Below are 18,658 nucleotides of genomic sequence, written 5' to 3'. Positions count from 1 at the left end.
TGCTCATCTGCTTTCCAATCCTTGTACTGCTGAGTTTATTTGCAGTCACTACATCCTCTGCAATTGTCAATCGCATCAGAGCATCAGATTCCTAATAGCAGCCTAGTTTTCAGGGTCAAAGCTGCTTTGAGGGTATGTCTGGGCAGCACTGGTTCTAGCTCACTTTCTTGGGTGCTGGTTTGAGCAGTCTTGCTGTGCAGACAGACTCTTCCTGGTGGAGTAGGAGATGTGTTGGGGATGGGAAGGCAGAGTGGAACCCAGCACTGCCATTCCTCTTGCTGTCTTTCATTCTGTAGAACCAAAACACCTTCCTGCTTGTCCTGGATGCAGAGACCTTCAGCGAACTGGGCCGCGCAGAAGTCCCAGTGCAAATGCCTTACGGATTCCATGGCATCTTTGTCCCACGTTAATGGAGAAGCCTGCTACCTCGTACTAGAAGCTCAGTGTGAATCTCTGCTTTTCCTTTCCTTTCGCTCTTGCATTGTGCCTTTGGTGAAGGAACTGCCTCTTTAGCCCCCAAGCCTGTTCTCTGTGCTGCTGCAGTATTATTAATACGTAGTGAATGGGTCTGAAGCTAATACTGCGCAAGGCGATAGCACCTTCTCCAGAAGAGCCCACTGCCTTGGCTCACTCCACTGTCCTGCTCTGCCGGTCTGCTGTAACCCCCATGCTGCCATGAGCTGGGCAGGCAAGGGAGGCAGCAGGTGCCCAGAGAGCCCACTTCTTCCCAGCACCAATGTGCTCTGAGCGGGAGAGGCCAGTCAGCAGCTCTGCTCAGAGTGGTGGCTTTGGCTGTAGTGCACAAAGCGAAAGGCGAGACAGGATCAAGGGAAGGAGGGAAAAATGCCTCTTCCAAGTCCCAAGTGTGCCACTGCTTCTTCAGGAAACTGTCTCAACTCAGCCAGGAAGAGCAGAGAGGGTGCTGCCCCACTTGGCAGCTGGAAAAGGTCAGTTCCAGTTTGTGCAAACATCACAACTCAAAGAAAAAGGATGACACCTTCTTCCATGCTGTCATTGAAACCCTACATATGTTAAACCATGCCATTGCCACGCACCCCTAGTGAAACCAGTGTGGGTCAAACACCCCTCTATTGTGTCCCTGCCACGCCCTCTGGTGAAACCAGCATGGGGCAAACACACCTTGACATGTGCCCACAGCAAAACTAGTGTGAGTCAGACATGCCCCTGACACCTTCCCGGTATGTCCCCCAGTGAAACCAGCATGGATCAAACATGCCTCTGACACACCCCTGCTACACCCCCCAGTGCAACCAGCATTAGTCAAATGCCCCTACCATGCACCCACCCCAGTGAAACCAGCAAGAATCAAATATGCCCCCACACCACATCCTGTCGTGAAATCAGCGTGGGTCAAACACATCCCTGTCACACCCCCATTATATCCCTGACAATCCACAGTGAAACCAGCAGGTGACAAACACAGCTATTTTTATTTTTCTGCTTAGGCACACTTAGAGGGCATTGCATCAATTGACCTTCCTCCGGTCAAATATAACTGTCATTCATTCATCTTTCAGATAGATGGGCAAGTCTCTTATGCTCAGATGCTTTAGTTGTGGTGGGATGGGTGAAGAGGGAATGGGTGGGTTGGTTGGTTGTGGAGGCCACATACAGCAGCTTATCTGTCTGGCCGTACTAATAAAAGACTGCTCACCGTGATTGGTACCTGGGGAACGGGCTCCACTTCTTGCTCAGGGACTTCTTGGGTCATACATTTTAAAGGCCAGAAGGGACCATTATGATCATCTCTTCTGAGCTCCTCCATAACATAGAGGGCCCCACCCAGACATTTCTGCAGTTGTTCATGCTTATGCAGGTGCAAGGGGCAGAAATCCAGTACCTGGGCATGTATTGCTTCAGAGGCTGGCGTTCACTACACACAAGCTAGCCTGCTCTGCTGTGTACCTAGCTCCAAAGCAGCATGTAGGCCAAATAAAGAAACAGATTACTGAATTAGCACAGTAATTCAGATGCAACTCTCTCAAAATAACAAGCGCTGTCCCGAGGCTGATCCTGCTACTCAACTCCCCCCATGCCCCAGAGAAAGCCAAGGAGAAGAAATGAGCTTGAAACTAGGGTTGTGGCAAAGCCGGGGGAGAGTATTCCATAGGCAACGCCCCCTCTCCCTGCAAACACTCTAATCCAGCCCTTTCCAAATTAAACCAGGCCTTAGCTTGGGCCCTCAGAGCCGTCTCAACTACTGCAAATAGCACCCACAAATGAATGGGCCCCACGGACGGAATAAGTGTAGGGGTCTCCAGGACAAGGGAAAGCAGCTGTGCCTGGAGGAAGCTGACATCGCCCACGTCCTTGTGCCAGAGGTCCTTGGAGCAGGGACAGGCCATGTCAATCCAGCCCCTTAGCCCAGGGCTAACAATGAATCCAACAGGTAACACTAAATGGTGAGGAGACACAGACGCCGAGAGGGAGGGCTGAGAAATCCAAAGGCTCTAGGGGCGGGAAACAAAATAAGATTCAACTTAGGCTAACACATTTGTGGACAAATAACCCAACCCGCAGGTGCTTAATGGGAAGGAGAAATCTGGGAGCAAGGATACTGAAGCAGTCCAAGATGTGTCTGTATGTGGGCGGGGGAAAGATGCTTGCAGCCTGCGAAGCAGGCAGCTAATGACATGAGTTTGGTCTCTTTTGCAGACGTCTCCCCTGGCAGAGAGATTCTGAGCGGGGGTTGGGAGGAGAGTGCCCCTCTTTACAAGGCACTGCTATTGTCACACCTGATATATAGCCCGTTCAGTTCTGGCCATCCCATTACCAGAAAGGTAGCCGTAAAGTGGGAGACAGCTACGGGAACAGCAATGAAAATGGTTGAGGGGCCAGAGAAGTTGACTATAAGGAAAGAGCTCAATCAATAGAGCAGGGCTCAGTACTAACTGCTGGGGGACATAACCTTCTACTACTGCTAGCAGGGAGGGAGGGTGAGGAATTAGATCAGACCAGAGATACATGGGGGAATAACTAGGAGCAATAGATGAAATAAAGCAAAGGAAAACTGAGTCCTGTCACCATTTCCCTTGGGAGCTTTTCCTGGTGCAAAACCCTAGTGGCTGAGACATGAGACAGGACAAAACACTAGCAAAGGGCCGCTATGAGATATTAGGAATTTTCTCATCTCTCATCCTCCTTTGTTCAAGTGTCAGGTGCACACGTTAAAGGCACATAGGCTGGTAGGTCATACAGAGGGATTGGATCCAGACCCATAGTTGTAACAAAGTCTGGTTCCACATACAGTGAGAGTCAAGCTTCTCACAGTGATAAAACCTATCCCCTAGAGAAGAAGGCAGGTGATTGAAACATTTTATTAAAGCTAATGTTAAAAAAATTATATAATACATAGGTTGAGAAAAGAGTGTCTGTACATCTGGGTATAGTGCTTACATTATCCACAAATACAAAGTTTGTTTGTAAAGTCATTTGATAGTACATAATCAGCAATAACCTACATTTAGGTGAATAGATTTAACAATTCAATTTAGATATTAGAATCTGAATACTCGGGTACATCACTCATGAGGAGTTGTACAGAGATTTGGTTGTAGAAAGCAAAATATAATGAGTGGAGATTATCCCTCAGTAATTGAGAATTAAGTAGGTTGTCCATTTAGAAAATACAGTCCATGAGGAAAGTATTTCAGTTACTTTCCTGACTGCGCTTTTCATCGGCACTCCAGCTCATCCGTCCAGGTATTGCCGATGTCCTGTGATGTGTTCTGTGTAATGTCTCTCGACCACCTGATGGCGTTCGACACCATGAATTGTTCCATCAGCCGTAGCGTAGCGTTGACTGATTCCGCATTCTCTCAGCACTTGCTCTGACGATCAGTGCGTGCGTCTGAACCTAGTAACCCTTAGCTCTCAAGGTTTCAGCCAGAGGCATAGGCGCCGACTTATATGGGGCTCTGGGGCTTTAGCCCCATGAATAAATCCCAAGCAGGGGCTCTGCCCCACCAATGTTTTTTCTCCCCTGCTTGGAGCGCCCCCCCGCCGCTGCCGCCGCCGCCGCCAGGGCTGCCCAGAGCCCTTTAAATCCCAGCCGCCGCCGGGAATCAGAGGGCTCTGGGCTGCCTGCTGCAGCGGGAAGCCCAGAGCCCTCTGATTCCCGGGGGCGGCTGGGATTTAAAAGGCTCTGGGCTCCCCGCGGTTGCAGGCAGCCCAGAGCACTTTAAATCCCAGCAGCGGCTGAGATTTAAAAGGCTCTGGGCTCCCCGCGGTTGCAGGCAGCCCAGAGCCCACGGACTCCCGGCGGCGCCTGGGATTTAAAAGGCTCTGGGCTGCCCGCCGCAGCAGACAGCCCAGAGCCCTCTGATTCCCGGCGGCGGCTGGGATTTAAAGGGCTCTGGGCTGCCTGCAACCGCGGGGAGCGCAGAGCCTTTTAAATCCCAGCCGCGGAGGGGATTTAAAGGGCTCTGGGCTCCCTGCACCCGCGGGGAGCGCAGAGCCTTTTAAATCCCAGCCGCGGCTGGGATTTAAAGGGCTCTGGGCTGCCTGCAAACGCGGGGAGCCCAGAGCCTTTTAAATCCCAGCCGCAGCCGGGAATCAGAGGGCTCTGGGCTTCCCGCTGCGGCGGGGAGCCCAGAGCCCTTTAAATCCCAGCCGCGGCCGGGAATCAGAGGGCTCTGGGCTGTCTGCTGCGGCGGGGAGCCCAGAGCCTTTTAAATCCCAGCCGCGGCCGGGAATCAGAGGGCTCTGGGCTGTCTGCTGCGGCGGGGAGCCCAGAGCCTTTTAAATCCCAGCCGCGGCCGGGAATCAGAGGGCTCTGGGCTTCCCGCTGCGGCGGGGAGCCCAGAGCCTTTTAAATCCCAGCCGCGGCCGGGAATCAGAGGGCTCTGGGCTCCCCGCCGCAGCAGGCAGCCCAGAGCCCTCTGATTCCCGGCCGCGGCGGGGATTTAAAGGGCTCTGGGCTGCCTGCAACCACGGGGCGCCCAGAGCCATTTACATCCGAGCCGCGGCCGGGAATCAGAGGGCTCTGGGCTCCCCGCCGCGGCGGGCAGCCCAGAGCCTTTTAAATCCCAGCCGCGGCCGGGAATCAGAGGGCTATGGGCTTCCCGTTGCAGCAGGATGCCCAGCGCCCTCTGATTCCCAGCCGCGGCTGGGATTTAAAGGGCTCTGGGCTGCCTGCAACCGCGGGGAGCCCAGAGCCTTTTAAATCCGAGCCGCGGCCGGGAATCAGAGGGCTCTGGGCTGTCTGCTGCGGCGGGCAGCCCAGAGCCTTTTAAATCCCAGCCGCCGCCGGGAATCAGAGGGCTCTGGGCTGCCTGCTGCGGCGGGCAGCCCAGAGCCCTCTGATTCCCGGCCGCGGCTGGGATTTTAAAAGCTCTGTGCTCCCCGCGGGTGCAGGCAGCCCAGAGCCCTTTAAATCCCAGCCGCGGCTGAGATTTAAAGGGCTCTGGGCTCCCCGCCGCAGCGGGCAGCGCAGAGCCCTCTGATTCCCGGCTGCGGCTGGGATTTAAAAGGGTCTCAGCTCCCCCGGTTGCAGGCAGCCCAGAGCCCTTTAAATCCCTGCCGCGGCTGAGTTTTTAAGGGCTGCGGGCTCCCCGCGGTTGCAGGCAGCCCAGAGCCCTTTGAATCCCAGCCTCTGTCCGCTGATTGCCCCCTCCCCAGACCCCTGCCCCAACTGCCCCCAGAATCTCCACCCCCTATCTAAGCCCCACGGGGCCTTGTTCCCCAATTACCCCCTCCCGAGACCCCTGCCCCTAACTGCCCCTTGGGACCTCAGCCCCTATCTAAGCCTCCCTTCTCCTTGTCCCCAACTGCCCCCTCCTGAGACCCCACCCAACTTCCCCCCCCCCAGGACTGCACCCCCTACCTGTCCCCTGATAAACCTCTTAGACTCCCATGCCTATCCAATTGCTGCCTGTCCCCTGACTGCCCCTTCGAACCTCTGCCCCATCCAACTCCCCCTGCTCCTTGTCCCTTGACTGCCCCCCGGAACTCCCTACCTCTTCTCCAACCCCCAAACTGCTTACTGTGCCACCAGCGTATCTGGCTCCATGCAGCTCCAGACAGTTGCTGCCATGCTCCCCCATGGAGCCCACAGCCCTCTCCCACCCCCAGCACCTGCCTTCCAGATTTGAACACCTCAAAATTCAGGAGTGCTCAAGCTCGGTTTGGGCAGCTTTTACTTCATTTCTCCCAAATCAGTTTCCCTGCAAGGTGCCAACTGAAGGTGTTGGAGAACAGAGAGATCAGGTGGCCTCCTAATGCCTGGAAAAGAGACAAAGGCCGGAGGAGGGAGTGTCAGTGCCTGTGCGGACTTCTGGGAAGTGCACGGTGTGGAAGGGGATGCTGTGATGCTTTGGAACATCTCCATACAAAGCCAGTCAGGACTCTGGGGGAGCCTCCTCTCTCAGAGCATACTGTCTCCAGGGCAAGAAGCTTACACCTTCCTGGGTCTGACCTCGGAGCATTCAGCATGCCCTTCCACGTCATGCACTTTCCAAAGTGAGTCTGCCCAGGCTGGTCCTGGGGCAACCAGAGGTCGCTGCACCCCAACTCTGCAGTCAGATGTGACTCTCAGCCAGACAGTAAAACAGAAGGTTTATTAGATGACGGGAACACAGTTTAAACAGAGCTTGTTGGTACAGAAAACAGAACCCCTCTGTCAGGTCCATCTTGGGGGGTGGGGAGCCCAGAACCAAGTTCTGGGTCTCTCCCAATTTCCCCAGCCAGCTCCAAACTGACACTCCCTCCTCTGGCCTCTGTGTCTCTTCTGGACAAGGAGGCCACCTGATCTCTTTGTCCCCAACACCTTCAGTTGGCATCTTGCAGGGGAAACTGAGGCACCCACACAGTATTCAGAGAAAATATTAAGAACATTCCCACTTCATCACAACAGATGCAACAAAATATAATACCGTATATTGAAGTAGGCAAGTGCTGCTTCTGACTTTCCACTTTTAATTGACCCTTGTAATCTTGTGGCGCTGACGCGTTGTAGCTTCATTTTATATCGGCTTACAGGGCGGGAGCGGGGGGGCACCACCATTTTGGGCCCCACCAAAAATTATACAAACCTGCCGCCTATGGCCAGAGGGGCATATTTCTGTACCTTTTCTGTACCTTGTTGGCTGCCTGGGTTGCAGGCCAGATTAGCCTACACAATCTTGTTTACTAGCCCCTGCAAGTCCTTAGTCTGCTCCCTTCATGGAGACATTATTTCTCAGCTAGTTCTCAGGCACTGCAGATGGTTGGACAGTAGATGGTGCACTACACTGTGCCTGGCTCCGATTCCTAACTGTTGCAAGCTCAGTGCTGTTGCCTCCAGCTAATAGTGTCTGAGCCCTGCTCTCCCCAGCAGTAGCGCAAGTTCACGCTGCCACTGAACTGCAGCTTCACCTGACTGTGCTCTGTGCACACCGCATCTTACTCTAAGAACTCCTTCTGCTGACGCCTCTCCCCCAGGGAGTTCACCAGCTGCAGCCCTGCTCTGGGATGGTCACTATATGTACTCAGTTCCTTAGAGCCAGCAGCTGAAGGAGACACCATGAGGGTGGTCTGCAAAGGCTGTTTATTCACACAGTGTTGTCATCAGTATTCCTTCTGGTGATAGGGTGCACCTGGCTATTCCTAGCCCAGTGACGGAGGCCCCAGGGTCCCACTACACCCTGCCCCAGGAAAGCAGCAGAGAAGGTAGGTCCTTTGGGCCTGCCTAGAGAAGCCTCAGTACAGGCAGCCAATCAGAGCTCCACTGGCCCAGATAAAAGGAGCTGCAGGGCCCAGGCAGATCAGTCCCTGGCTGGGGGAACCAGAGGGTGGGTCTGGGAGCTACTCTCTGGCCACAGGCGCTCGAGGGGTGAACAGAATTTGGTTCTGGCTGCACTGGCTTAAGCTGGGGGGAAGGCCCTGAGAACTGAAGCAAGGAGTGAAGATACAGGGGCCAGGTGAGAAAAGGTCCAGGGAAGTAGCAGCAATGAATCAAAGTGAGCAGAACGTGGCTGCTGTTCACAGGGTCCCTGGGTCAGAACCTGGAGCAGGGAGTGGGCCTGGGTTCCCCCACTGGCAAAGTGTGTAAGCCCTGATAATGGGACAAGGCTACCTTGGAAGCCCAAGCAAAGGGCTGCATTTGAAGGGCCCAGAGCAGGGGCTGAGTGAAGACCTGGGTGAGGGCAGACAGGCAGTTTTGTTGGACTCTTTGCTACCCCAGCAGGGGCTCGTTTTGACGGTGTGACCCAGTTTGAGGGCTGAGCCAGTGAAGATCTGCCAAGTGAAGTCAACAACCTACAGGGGGCGCCAGGAGTGAGAAAAGGTGTACCGCACAGCAGCAGCAGGAGGCGCTCAAGAGGTGAGTGTCCTGCTGGTACACAGTTACCCTGGTCCTTTGCCTCTCCACCCCTCAGCGGGGAGTAGGGGACAGTTTAGTATCTGCAGGAAGCTTGGTTGTTTATATTTCTGTGCGGAAATTAGCTTTAAAATGTTCACTCACAACATGTCAGCAGCAGCCGGGGGGTGGGCTGGAGCAAGAGACCAAGACTGGACACAGTTAGCGAAGCGGGAACAGGCACGAGCTGCAGTGCAGTAGATTTTATCTTGATTGCAAAGCTTCATTTCATCTGCAGACAATGCTAGTCCCTGATTACACCGTGTGCGCTCCGGTCACGCATCAAGGCCAGTGGAGCCGTCTCGTCTCCATTGTACACAATGACGTTCCGCTTGGATTCATACACCTTGACCTTATTAAGAGCCCCCGCGGGCAGATGCTTCTGGAGGTTTTCCCAGGTGTACGCTGCCACATTCTCAGTTGTACTGCAGGGAAAACAGAGCCCAAGTTAGAGAGGGAGCAGTACGTGCAGGTTAGAGCCGGATCCCAGCTGCAAGGCAAGGGGGAGGTATTTGATCACCGTTAGGCAATCAGTTCCTCCAACCTGAGGGTGTTGAACAGTCACAGATGACATATATAGTGCCCATTTATGATACAGGGACAGTCCTGGCACCAAATCCAGTTTTACCATGAGACCCCACTACTCACCTCACAACGTCAGCAAAATAAGCCACATCCTGATCCAGTTTCTTGTGGTCAAGCAGCTCCATGATCGTCCCCTGTGGCAAGAGAAGGAACATGCTGGCCCCATCAATGGGTTATGACCCAGAAGGCCCAGAGTGTGGTAGGTCTAACCAACACAGTCTATAAGGATACAATATTTAAATTATATGCTAATTTAAAGTCTAGCAAATTTAAGCTCCCAGGCATGTGCAGGTTTCCTTGGAGGATGACTGAGAGGTCAGATATGGAGCGATTGTTTTGGGAAAATTGTTTGCCCACGGGTGACAGGGTGTTTTTATCTTTTATCATTTTTCTTTGTGAGTTCATTTGAGAGTGTGGTGATTGTCTGGTTTCAACCACATAGTTGTTACTGGGGCATCTAGTGCACCGGATGAGATACACCACATGTTGTGACAGACATGTGTAGGACCTGCGGCTGTTGAAAGGTGAGTTGTGGGGAATATCGATCAGCATAGCAGTTGAGATATGTATACAAGTTTTGCATCTATTGTTATGGCAGGGTCTGGTGCCGCTCGGATTTGGCGGGTCCTGGTCTGTTGACGGCTTGAATCTGATGATGAGCTCGGAGAGGCTGGGGGTTGTTTGAAGGCCAGAGAGGGGGTGTATGAATATGGGTTGTAATTGTTTAACGATACCCTGTCGGAGTTCCAGTGTGGAGTGGTAGGGGACAACGAGGGGTGTGTGGTCTGAGGGGGTTTTATTTCTGTATTGAAGCAGGTTTCCTTGGGGTATTTGGGTGGCTTGTTCTGTAACGATCTACTTCTCTGGTGGAATGTCTTTGTTTGAGGAAGGCAGTTTTAAAGGGTATTAAGGTGCATCGCTATGTGACATTTCCTTGGTCACATGAAAATTAGCCTAAATGTCAGCAAGAGTGAGCAGAAGATAAGACCAGGATGAGATTACGGGTAATTCACAAGTACAGTTTCAAAATAAGGTGAGATGGGGCAATTGTTTTATAGTCAAACACAGAAATATGTGTACCATAAAGGAATAATAAATCAAAATGAGTTAGAAAGGTTTAATGAGGCTTATCTAATATTTAACCTTGACCTCAGTTTAACACTGGTGGAGGGAGAGGGGTGGCCCTTTTATGCCCATCAGCTATGCTAAACCTTGTATTCATAGTCATGAAAAATACCTAGACTGCTTCCTTTTAAGCTGTAATATCTTAAACAGAGTGAGAACAGAGCTGTGTGCTATGCCCCTGCCTGAGCTGCCTTTGCTCAGCTTTCCTGCTGGGCTTCCATCAGCTGCAAAGGAGCAGGGGAGAAGAGAATTTTCTCCTCCATTGTTCAATTTTGGCAGAGAGAAAACTCCCACTATCAGAGCTCCCTTGTGTATTTTGCTCCTAGTAAAGCTGCCACATTAGGGTGTAACTGGCTGCAAATTCATGCCAGCACTATGCAAAGGGAGAGCATTCTGCACCCATTGGCCTTATCAAATGAATTGAGTTTTTCTCCAATTTTGTTTCCTTTGAAGTTGCACCTCAGCCAGCGCCTTTCACGGTGGACCCTGGCTAGAAAGGGGGTTTGCAATGCAGCTGCAGTTCTCCCCAGTCTGATGGGGTGTGGTAATGGATTGTTCTCATTGGCTACCATGGAGGTCACTGTGACATAGCTGGGCAGGATCAGAACAGCCATTAAGCCTTTGATTGACAAAGCCTTTCTGTTTCTCAGAACCCTGCAGAGCCGAATGCAAAACATGGGATACCCTTGTCAGAGCGCTAATGAAGTTGTTGATTTCTCCCACAAATACTTTAAAGGAGATTGTAAATGCCCTGGGCCGCTAGAGATCTACATATGACAAAGCAGGAGTTCCCATAACCTTTCCATTAAATGAGATCCAGGAAGGGCACATGTAACCTTTTACCTTCGGGTCACCTGTGTGTGTGTGTGTTTTCTGTCTGCTGTTTTTTGAGTATTGGCTACTGTGCAATGATTCCTGCTCTGGCAACTGATGTTAATACAGCACAGACAAGGGTGAAATATTTTCAGGATATGTTCCACTCTCTGGGCCAAGACTGCTTCATCATGCGGGATGTAGCTCCAATTGATTGCAAAGCACAATTGATTAAATCAAATGCAGGCATCAAAGCAATGCTCTTGCCTGTTAAAGCTGTTCCACTTCAGTTAAGTGCAATATTCCCTCTGTAGTGCACAGGTTGGGTTACATGTCTGGCCTATGAAAATATGGATCCAAATCCCCCCTCTGCCTTTGTTAAGAATAATTTTGGATAGGTAGCCTGGAGGGAAGAGGGGGTTTACGGGGTGAGAGTGAGGTGTCCTCCTTCTTGCCTGTGGAAGCTCTTCCACTTTAGTTAAATATGCTCTGGGCGAGGCTCCCAATAACTCTCACTCTCTAGTCATATTAAAACAGTCATATTTATAAAGCAACCGATGGAACAGCAGGGCTCTCACTGCTTTGCATCTAGCTCAGAATAAACTTACAGCCTGCTCTGCATGTATTTACTAGGTCCGACCAAGTCAGCATCTCCTCGGGTGGAACCAGAGCATTCCGAAATATCTCCACTTGTTCCGACAGCGGCTGTAAGTAGCTCACAGTGCAGGCTGTGACAGAGCAATTTGATACAGGGGAGAAGTTGATTTTTCTGTTTGCTCTCCACATGCTTTGGGCCTCTAAGCATATGAGATCAATAGAAATATTTTCATTCTAATCAGAGAAATGAGCTGTTTTCATGGCAATTTTCTTTTAAAAACAAAAAACCTCCCCCTGCCCTGTCTTACAGTCAAACACTTCAGGGTGTCCCTGCACAGGCGTGATATTGACTAGAAACAGACCATGGAAAAAAGAAACTGACTTGTGCTCCCTCTGCTCCCATACAGTAAAGAAACTTCCAACAATGCGCTGGTGAGTGAGAGAATAACTTTCACAAGGTCCTGCTGTCAGTTACAACTGATGTAAGGAAACTTAGTGGGGGTTTCAGACTTTTTGTTAAGCTCAGTGTCTCCTCTTAAATCTAATGTCCCCTGTAGCATCTGTTCCTTGTTCCTCTCCTTCCCGTGCCTTTGCTCTTTCTGGGGGACGGAGGCAGGCTCAGATCTAAAGACCCCAAGCTGGTTGGAGGAGCATCGGTGTGCTCAGGCTGTGGTGTATGGATGCACTGGTGGGTGTTTGTGCTGCAAGATCCCAGCTGTCTCACCTACCTTTCCCTCTTGCTGCAGAGGACAGAGCTGGTGACTTTCTCCCAGGAGCTGCACTAGATCTAGAATGGCAGGGGTATTTTAAACCCACCTCCATTCCCATCCCCCTATAAAGATTGTCCCCAGGATCAGGAAGGAATGTACCCATTGGGCAGCGCCGGTGACCAAAGGGGTAGGTTGGTGGTAGCCAGGATGACAGAGCTGATGAGCCAACACCCTGCTCTGCCCTAGCCTCTCCTTGGAGGTCCACCCAGGCCTTTGTCCATTTGCTCCCATTATCTCGATGATCTGATAAATCCAGTCCAGGAATTCGTATTATGCACCATAGGGCTGCTCCCGCCCTGTGGGCCCTGTCAGCCTTGCGAGAGGCTGAAAGGCGGGAAGGGGCAGAGCTGAGCTGCCTGCTGCCGGTACGTCCCCTTGGCATGCAGATTGCTAAACCCCAGCTCTGTTACATCGCTTCAGTGCTCATGATTTTCCTCTCCCTCAGTCAGAGGATCTCAAAGCACTTTCCTGGCCATTTTCAATCCACGCACCCCGGCGACACAGCACCAGCTCTTCAAAGGTGTTTGAATAAATGGGAGTTAAGCAGCAAAATACCTTTGTGAATTCTGGGCCAAATGCCGTACAGGACCTTCCCCGGGGCTCTTCCTCCCTCCTGTTTGGGCAGCCGTGTTGCAGCAGGGGGAGAACTGAACCATGCTGGGTGGGGCCCCTTCTTCCCCGCGGGAGATGCTGCCAGAAGGTGCGCAAGGAGCAGAAGCTGGGGCTTGCAGACAGCTCGCAGAAGGGTCCTGGGCCCCGTGGAAGGTTCCTCCTCTGCACTGCTCCGCTGATGCCCCGGGGTGCAGTACCGCAGCCCAGGAATGAAACCCAACAGCCTGTAATCAACAGTAATGCAGCCAGAGCCCCTGGATCCCTCCTCCGGTCCCCCCCTGCCCCCATAGACCCGCCCCACACCCAGCCCCCCGATCGCCCTCCGGGCCCCACCCCCAGATCCTCCTTCTCCAGCCGGCCCGAGTGCGCCAGCACCGCAGCCACCAGCGAGGGGCACGAGGCAGCCATGGGGACCCAGCGCCCGGTCACAGACCCCCGGCCACCTCCTCCTCAGCGACCCGCCACCGCGCGGCACCACGGGAAAGCGAGTCCGCCCGCACCTTGCCCCGGGACTCCAATTCCCACGAACGTGACTGAGGAGGCCCGGGCGGGACTACAACTCCCAGAGTGCACCACGCAGGGCGGGCCTACGAGCCGCGACGTGGGACAAACCTATTTAGAACGTTTTGCTCTTTCCCCGCCATTCTATTGGTCCGCAGCCGCCGAGCGAGTGAACGAGCCCCGCGTCTGATTGGTCCGCTGCCGCGGGGCGGGGAATATAAACCGGGCCCCCGGAAATGCTGCCTCTCGGCCGGGAGGAGCCGGGGGCTGGTGCTGGAGCTGGGCCGCGCAGGCGGTAAGTGGGGCGGACGGGGGAGGGGCCCGGGCCGGCTGTGGCTGGAGCGGCGGAGCGGCCCGGGGGCTCGGGCGGGGGCCTGCTGGGGAGGTGGCGGCTGCCAAGGGGAAAGGCCCCTTTGGAGGGGTCTGAAAAGCTGCCTGTGAAGGGGGGAAGCGCTTTGCACCTGCCCGTACCTGCTCCAGAGGCTGGGCCCAGCCAGGTCTGCTCCTGCTTTGCCTCCGGGACACCCACCCTCCCCTGTGCTCTTTGCAGTGACCTGTATGTTCGCTACCTTTCCTCTGGCCCGGAGGGGATTGGCTCCCCCGGGGGAGCTGGTGGGGAAATGGATCTGACCTACCGTGTGACCTTCCCGTAGGGTGACCACATGTCCTGATTTGATAGGGACAGTCCCAATATTTGGGGCTTTTTCTTACATAGGCTCCTATTACCCCCCACCCCCTGTCCTGATTTTTCACACTTGCTGTCTGGTCGCCCACCTTCCAGACAAACTTCACTTTCTGGTCAGTTTCTCACTTGTTTTATTTTTTTTTCCAACAAAGGGGAATAAATGGTTTTCAAGAGTCTTTGGCTTTCCAATAAAAGCTTCCCCTTAATCACAAGTGTGTTGACTTTTTCTTTTTGGGAGATATGGGGTGGGGGAGGGAGAGAAGCTTGTTGCAAAACTTCCAACCTGCTATAGTGTGGGGGTTCTCCCATTCCTTTTGAGGTTCTGAGTTGGAGGTTTTGGAGCTTGATTTAAAATCCCTCCCAGCTGCTTGGCCAGCCTCCCTGAGCACACGATCCCCCTGATTCTCCAGCAAGGGTCAGGGAAGCCATGTTCTGAGACATCAAACTCTAGAGCAGATATACTCAGACTGCAGCTTGGAACCTGCAAGTAGCTCTTTGCAGCACCTATTAAAACACTGATTTAATTAATCACTCAGGATGCTTTTCCTATAGTTTGCACAAAGCCATTGATGCTAGAAACATATAAAAATTAAAGATTTCCCATGTCCTACTGTTTAAAGATGAATTTATAGTAAATGAAACAATTGATTCACACCACTGGGGCATGTTTGGGGTAACTGCTAATTTGGCTCCTGAACCACTGAGGTCTGGGTATTGCTGCTCAAGAGCCAAAATCAGATCTTCTGCAACTATCTAAACAGCTGCAGAGCCCTTTATCGAAGTGATCTCCTAGGATAATCACTAGCTGTTCTCCCTCTCCCACCAGCTCTGGTGTGCCTGGTATAGCTAAAATTAAGTACCTGCTCTTCAAAGCAGAAACATTGTTGCCACAACAGTAGGGGACAAACCACAATCAAACACCCAGTTTGGGTGCAGTATAAATGAATGTGCACCTGCCTTTCAGGGGGAGTGGGAGCTGAATGGAGGATTAGCTAAAGAGACACAGCTGACCACTGCCTAGACTCTGCACAGATTGTAGCTGTATCACAGACTGGCAATTCTTTTCCTGTAGAATTCAGTACAATCAAATATTAGAAACAGCTCAAAGTAAACCTGGGATCAGTGAGTAGTAATATTTGAGCTAATCACAACAAGGAACATATGACTGAGATAATTCCCCTAGCAATCTCTCATGTTATGAAATAGCAGCTTTATACATTTGGCCTGAATAGCCAGCTTGTTGTTAAACAAGATGAAAAATATAACCTCCTTCCCACTAATAATGTAAGATCAAGGACCTGCTGAGGCTGGTGGCAGATGGAAGGAGCAATTCAGGAAGGACGGGGGAAATCCTGTTGCTATTAATAGATGGAGGGAAATGCTAGAAGATGCTTCCAGTGGATCTTTGAGGTTGGGGTTGTGCACAGAGTTGATCACAAGCAAATTTGCAATGCTGGTGAAAGGTGTCAGGCTCCAGCACGACCATCTAACAGGTTCTGGTTATTCCCAGAATGCTGCACCATGCACATCAACTACAGAAGCGCTTCTCCTCTCCCCCACAACGCCCTGCGGGCATGCCCTGGCCGTGCCCCAGCCTGCTCACACCTAAGCATGGGAGTGAGGGATCAAGGGCCAGATCCTCCAAGCTATTTACACAGCTAACTCCTGTTAATTTCAGTGGGAGTTAGGGGCCTAATACTTTGGAGGACCTGGGCTCAGATCTGAAACAATATCCAACAGGTAAAAGGCTCCCGTTCCTGTTCTCAGCCCCCTGCACCAGGCAGTGGCCCTGTAGACTGAGCAGGAACCCCCTGACATACGCAAACACTTACATGCACAGTGCCTACACACACCCACAAAACGCTGCTGTCTATGGGGTTCAGAGATTTTAATCACCTGCTGAATTTTGTTTTTTTATGACCTTATTACAAAAGACTTTGCAAAAATAATTCCACTTAGCTGCAGCTGGACCTGGAGACGTGGGATGTGTTGAGAGGTTAGGGACAGCGGTCAGAGGACGCAGGGAAGGAGGGGTGAGGGACACACCGTACAGAGAGAGAGATCCATATGGCACTGTCAGTAGGAGACACTTCCACGTGAGTGCCCGAGCTGCGTCTGGGGGCAGCACCAGCTCCGGGTACCTACAGTCCATGAAGGACATGGCGTGGGGGCAGGAGAAGGTGTGAAACCAGAAGGGCTGCACAAACCCTAAAGTGCCTGATGTGGACATAATGGGAACCAGAGACTATGGAGAGGGGCTCCCTGCCCCCCTCCAAGCGGCGCTCCCTGGGGTGACTGAAGGTGGGATTGTTAATTCTTGTGTCATGTGACCCACACAACACAGTGGGGCTCTGTCACTCTCTGCTACAGCCCCTGAGCTAGCAGAGCTGATCATTTAGCACAGGCCGTAAGACCTAGAGGTCTCCAGTTGGATCCCTGCCGCTTATGACCTACCCCGGGGCAGCACCTTATACTCACAGGGAAAGTGACATTTCCTCCACATAACAGTCAATGGCTGATCAGCCTCCTGGCCGTGTGGCCCAAGCCCTTGTTCCACGTTTCCCTGGTCCCTTACCCCCGCCTGGAGTAGGGAGCTACAGGGGCCTCTAACCCCACCACCTCCTCCATAGGAAGGCAGCATCAACTGCCCGTATTGGGGGGAGAGCACAATGGCTCCACCGCAGAGCTCACTGGGGAGGACGTCGATGCTCGTTCAGGTTGGCCGGAGAGCAGCAGTGCACCTTTCCCCTTGCCTCTCCCCCCACTCGCACCAGGGCCATGTCCGGATGCCAAGCAGCAGCACTCGTCCTTGGGGCAGACAAGTGACTGCCCTGGGGTGTCTCCTGTCACTCTGTGGTGGGGAGGAGCTCAGACTCCGATCTGGTTCTGGAACTCGGCACTCGTTTCCTCCTCCGTGATGTTGGGGATGCCCAGCCTGGCCAGGGGGGCCTCAGTGGGACCCTCATCCTGCAGGACATCGTTCAGCTCGGCTGAGAAGCAGGGATGCACCAGGTGGTCCCAGTACGAGCTCAGGGTGGACTGGTCCAATCTCGGGGGCTGTGGCATCACAGTGGCAACTTGACAGCTGAGCCCAGTGGTTAAAGGGGAGCGAAGCAGGAGGCGGAGGAGCCGTGTGGAGGTGGGGTGGGGTGGGGGGAAGTGCTGTTTACCCAAGCCAGGGAGAGGAGGGGGAGCTCTGTCTCTGTTCTGAGCAGAGGAGCAGGAAGCTGGACTCCTCCTTACTGACCCCCCCTAAAGTGGGGGCTGAGCAGATTGTGAGCTGTGGTTCAAATTCAGCAGCGACGCCAAGGATGGTGTAAATGACTTTCCCGCACCTCCTGCTGTCTGGGGCTCAGCGTTAGCCTCCGCACCCATCTCCTGAGGTCGCCACAGATCAGTGTGTCTGGGCCCCATGCGGCTGGGGGGTTCCCCTCTTGCAAGCACAGGCGAGGTGACAACAACCTCTTACGCGCCGGGTGTTCAGCGCAGGGGCACCAGTGCTCCAAACATGTCTCACTTCCTGTTCTCCCCTGGTTCCCCCTTTTCCGACCCTCACACCCACTGTGTTAATCCCACGGGAAGCTAGCCCTTGGGATGGGGCGTCTCACAAAGTCACCACTGTACAGCAATGGAGTTTTAATCAAGTCCCTGAGATACTAATTGCTTGTTGAATGCAGGAGACTGTGTGGTTCATTGGACAGGGTGTAGGACAGGCAGCAGGTTCCACGCTTGCCTCTACCACGATGGCTCTGTGACACCAAGCTGGGCTTGCCTCTGCAATGGGGATAGTGTTAATGGTGCTATTTCAAGTGCTTAGGGATCTCTGACTGGGAAGTGCTATGTGAGCAGTAAGTGTCTCGGATTCAGCCTCTAACTCATTTTGCAGCTTTTCTTTCACTCAAACACGCCCTGCTCAGCTTCTGCCTTTAAACCCAGTCCCCAAAGTTCTTTGTTTTTGTGACACTGGAGTGATTCTGAAGCAAAGGGGAAGCTTGCTAGAGCCCTCTGCACAGCACTACCCAGAATGCTTTGCCAGTACCCAGCAGTGCCACCCCCTGAGCCCAGGGAACACATGGAAAGGTCCAGGAGTGGTTTTCTGGGGCACTCTGCAGAGCCAGATTTGGGGATGGGTTCATCCCTCCTTAGTCACTGGGACTTTACTGTGTTTAGCTTCGGCCTTTGCAAAGAGCTGGTCGCAAGGAAACTTGCAGGACGTTTTTAATAAAATGGTTTTAGTATCTTTCAGAATAAACACGGGAAACTTCTTGTTGGAAGTGCAGGTGGAAGGCAGGCCCGGCTGGCTCCTGGCATGTCACGAGCGGTGGAATCTCTCCCTGGGGACTCTGATCTGTAGGCAGCTGGGATACCTCCAGTAAGTGATGCTCCTCTCAGCATAGACCTAGTCGGCCAGTCTCAGGTACAGGTCTTTGATTTGCCATTTTGATGAAGATATTGCAGAAGTAATGTGATCAGAGCACAGGACTGGGAGACAGGGACCATAGAGTTACTGATATTTATTTGGGGCCTCGATTCAGCTGAGAATGGGGTCCCATTGTGCTAGTCCCATTTCTCACCCTTTTTTTATTTTGCCGTTGGAAAAGGGAGGAAACCCCC

At 52.8% G+C, this 18,658-nt stretch overlaps 3 protein-coding genes across 16 annotated transcripts in view; 2 read left to right on the top strand and 1 right to left on the bottom strand.

Moving 5' to 3' along the window:
* Positions 1-1,986, top strand: part of LOC123354764 (beta,beta-carotene 9',10'-oxygenase-like) — a 64,189-nt gene extending 62,203 nt beyond the window's left edge. For all 9 annotated transcript variants that reach the window (XM_044996954.1, XM_044996945.1, XM_044996946.1 and 6 more), the window contains one exon: positions 297-1,986. In XM_044996954.1, the coding sequence (XP_044852889.1) occupies positions 297-410 (114 nt within the window). In that variant the 3' untranslated portion in view covers positions 411-1,986. The remainder of the gene's footprint in view (positions 1-296) is intronic.
* Positions 1,987-7,077: 5,091 nt separating this feature from the next.
* Positions 7,078-13,121, bottom strand: LOC123354756 (6-pyruvoyl tetrahydrobiopterin synthase-like). The gene is made up of 3 exons (XM_044996938.1): positions 12,802-13,121; positions 9,005-9,075; positions 7,078-8,781 (listed from the first exon to the last, which is right to left on the bottom strand). Exons 2-3 carry the CDS (start codon positions 9,064-9,066, stop codon positions 8,601-8,603), a joined length of 243 nt encoding a protein of 80 aa, XP_044852873.1. The 5' UTR covers positions 9,067-9,075; positions 12,802-13,121; the 3' UTR covers positions 7,078-8,600.
* A 495-nt stretch (positions 13,122-13,616) lies between these two features.
* The window catches only part of LOC123354755 (transmembrane protease serine 5-like), a 57,606-nt gene continuing 52,564 nt past the window's right edge, over positions 13,617-18,658 (top strand). For 3 of the 6 annotated variants that reach the window (XR_006574863.1, XR_006574860.1, XR_006574861.1), the window contains exons 1-2: positions 13,617-13,654; positions 18,325-18,416. Coding sequence is in view for 3 of the 6 variants with exons in the window: in XM_044996937.1 (XP_044852872.1) it covers positions 18,271-18,416 (146 nt within the window). In the remaining 3 variants the exon portion in view is untranslated. Of the gene's footprint in view, positions 13,655-18,249; positions 18,417-18,658 lie in introns of those variants that run through there. The other 3 variants (XM_044996937.1, XM_044996936.1, XM_044996935.1) reach the window with 1 other exon arrangement.

This window comes from Mauremys mutica, chromosome 22 (genome assembly GCF_020497125.1).
Source record: "Mauremys mutica isolate MM-2020 ecotype Southern chromosome 22, ASM2049712v1, whole genome shotgun sequence".
Lineage (NCBI taxonomy): Eukaryota > Metazoa > Chordata > Testudines > Geoemydidae > Mauremys > Mauremys mutica.
The sequence above is the reverse complement of the archived record's forward strand: the minus strand, read 5'-3'. Positions and strand labels throughout refer to the sequence as shown.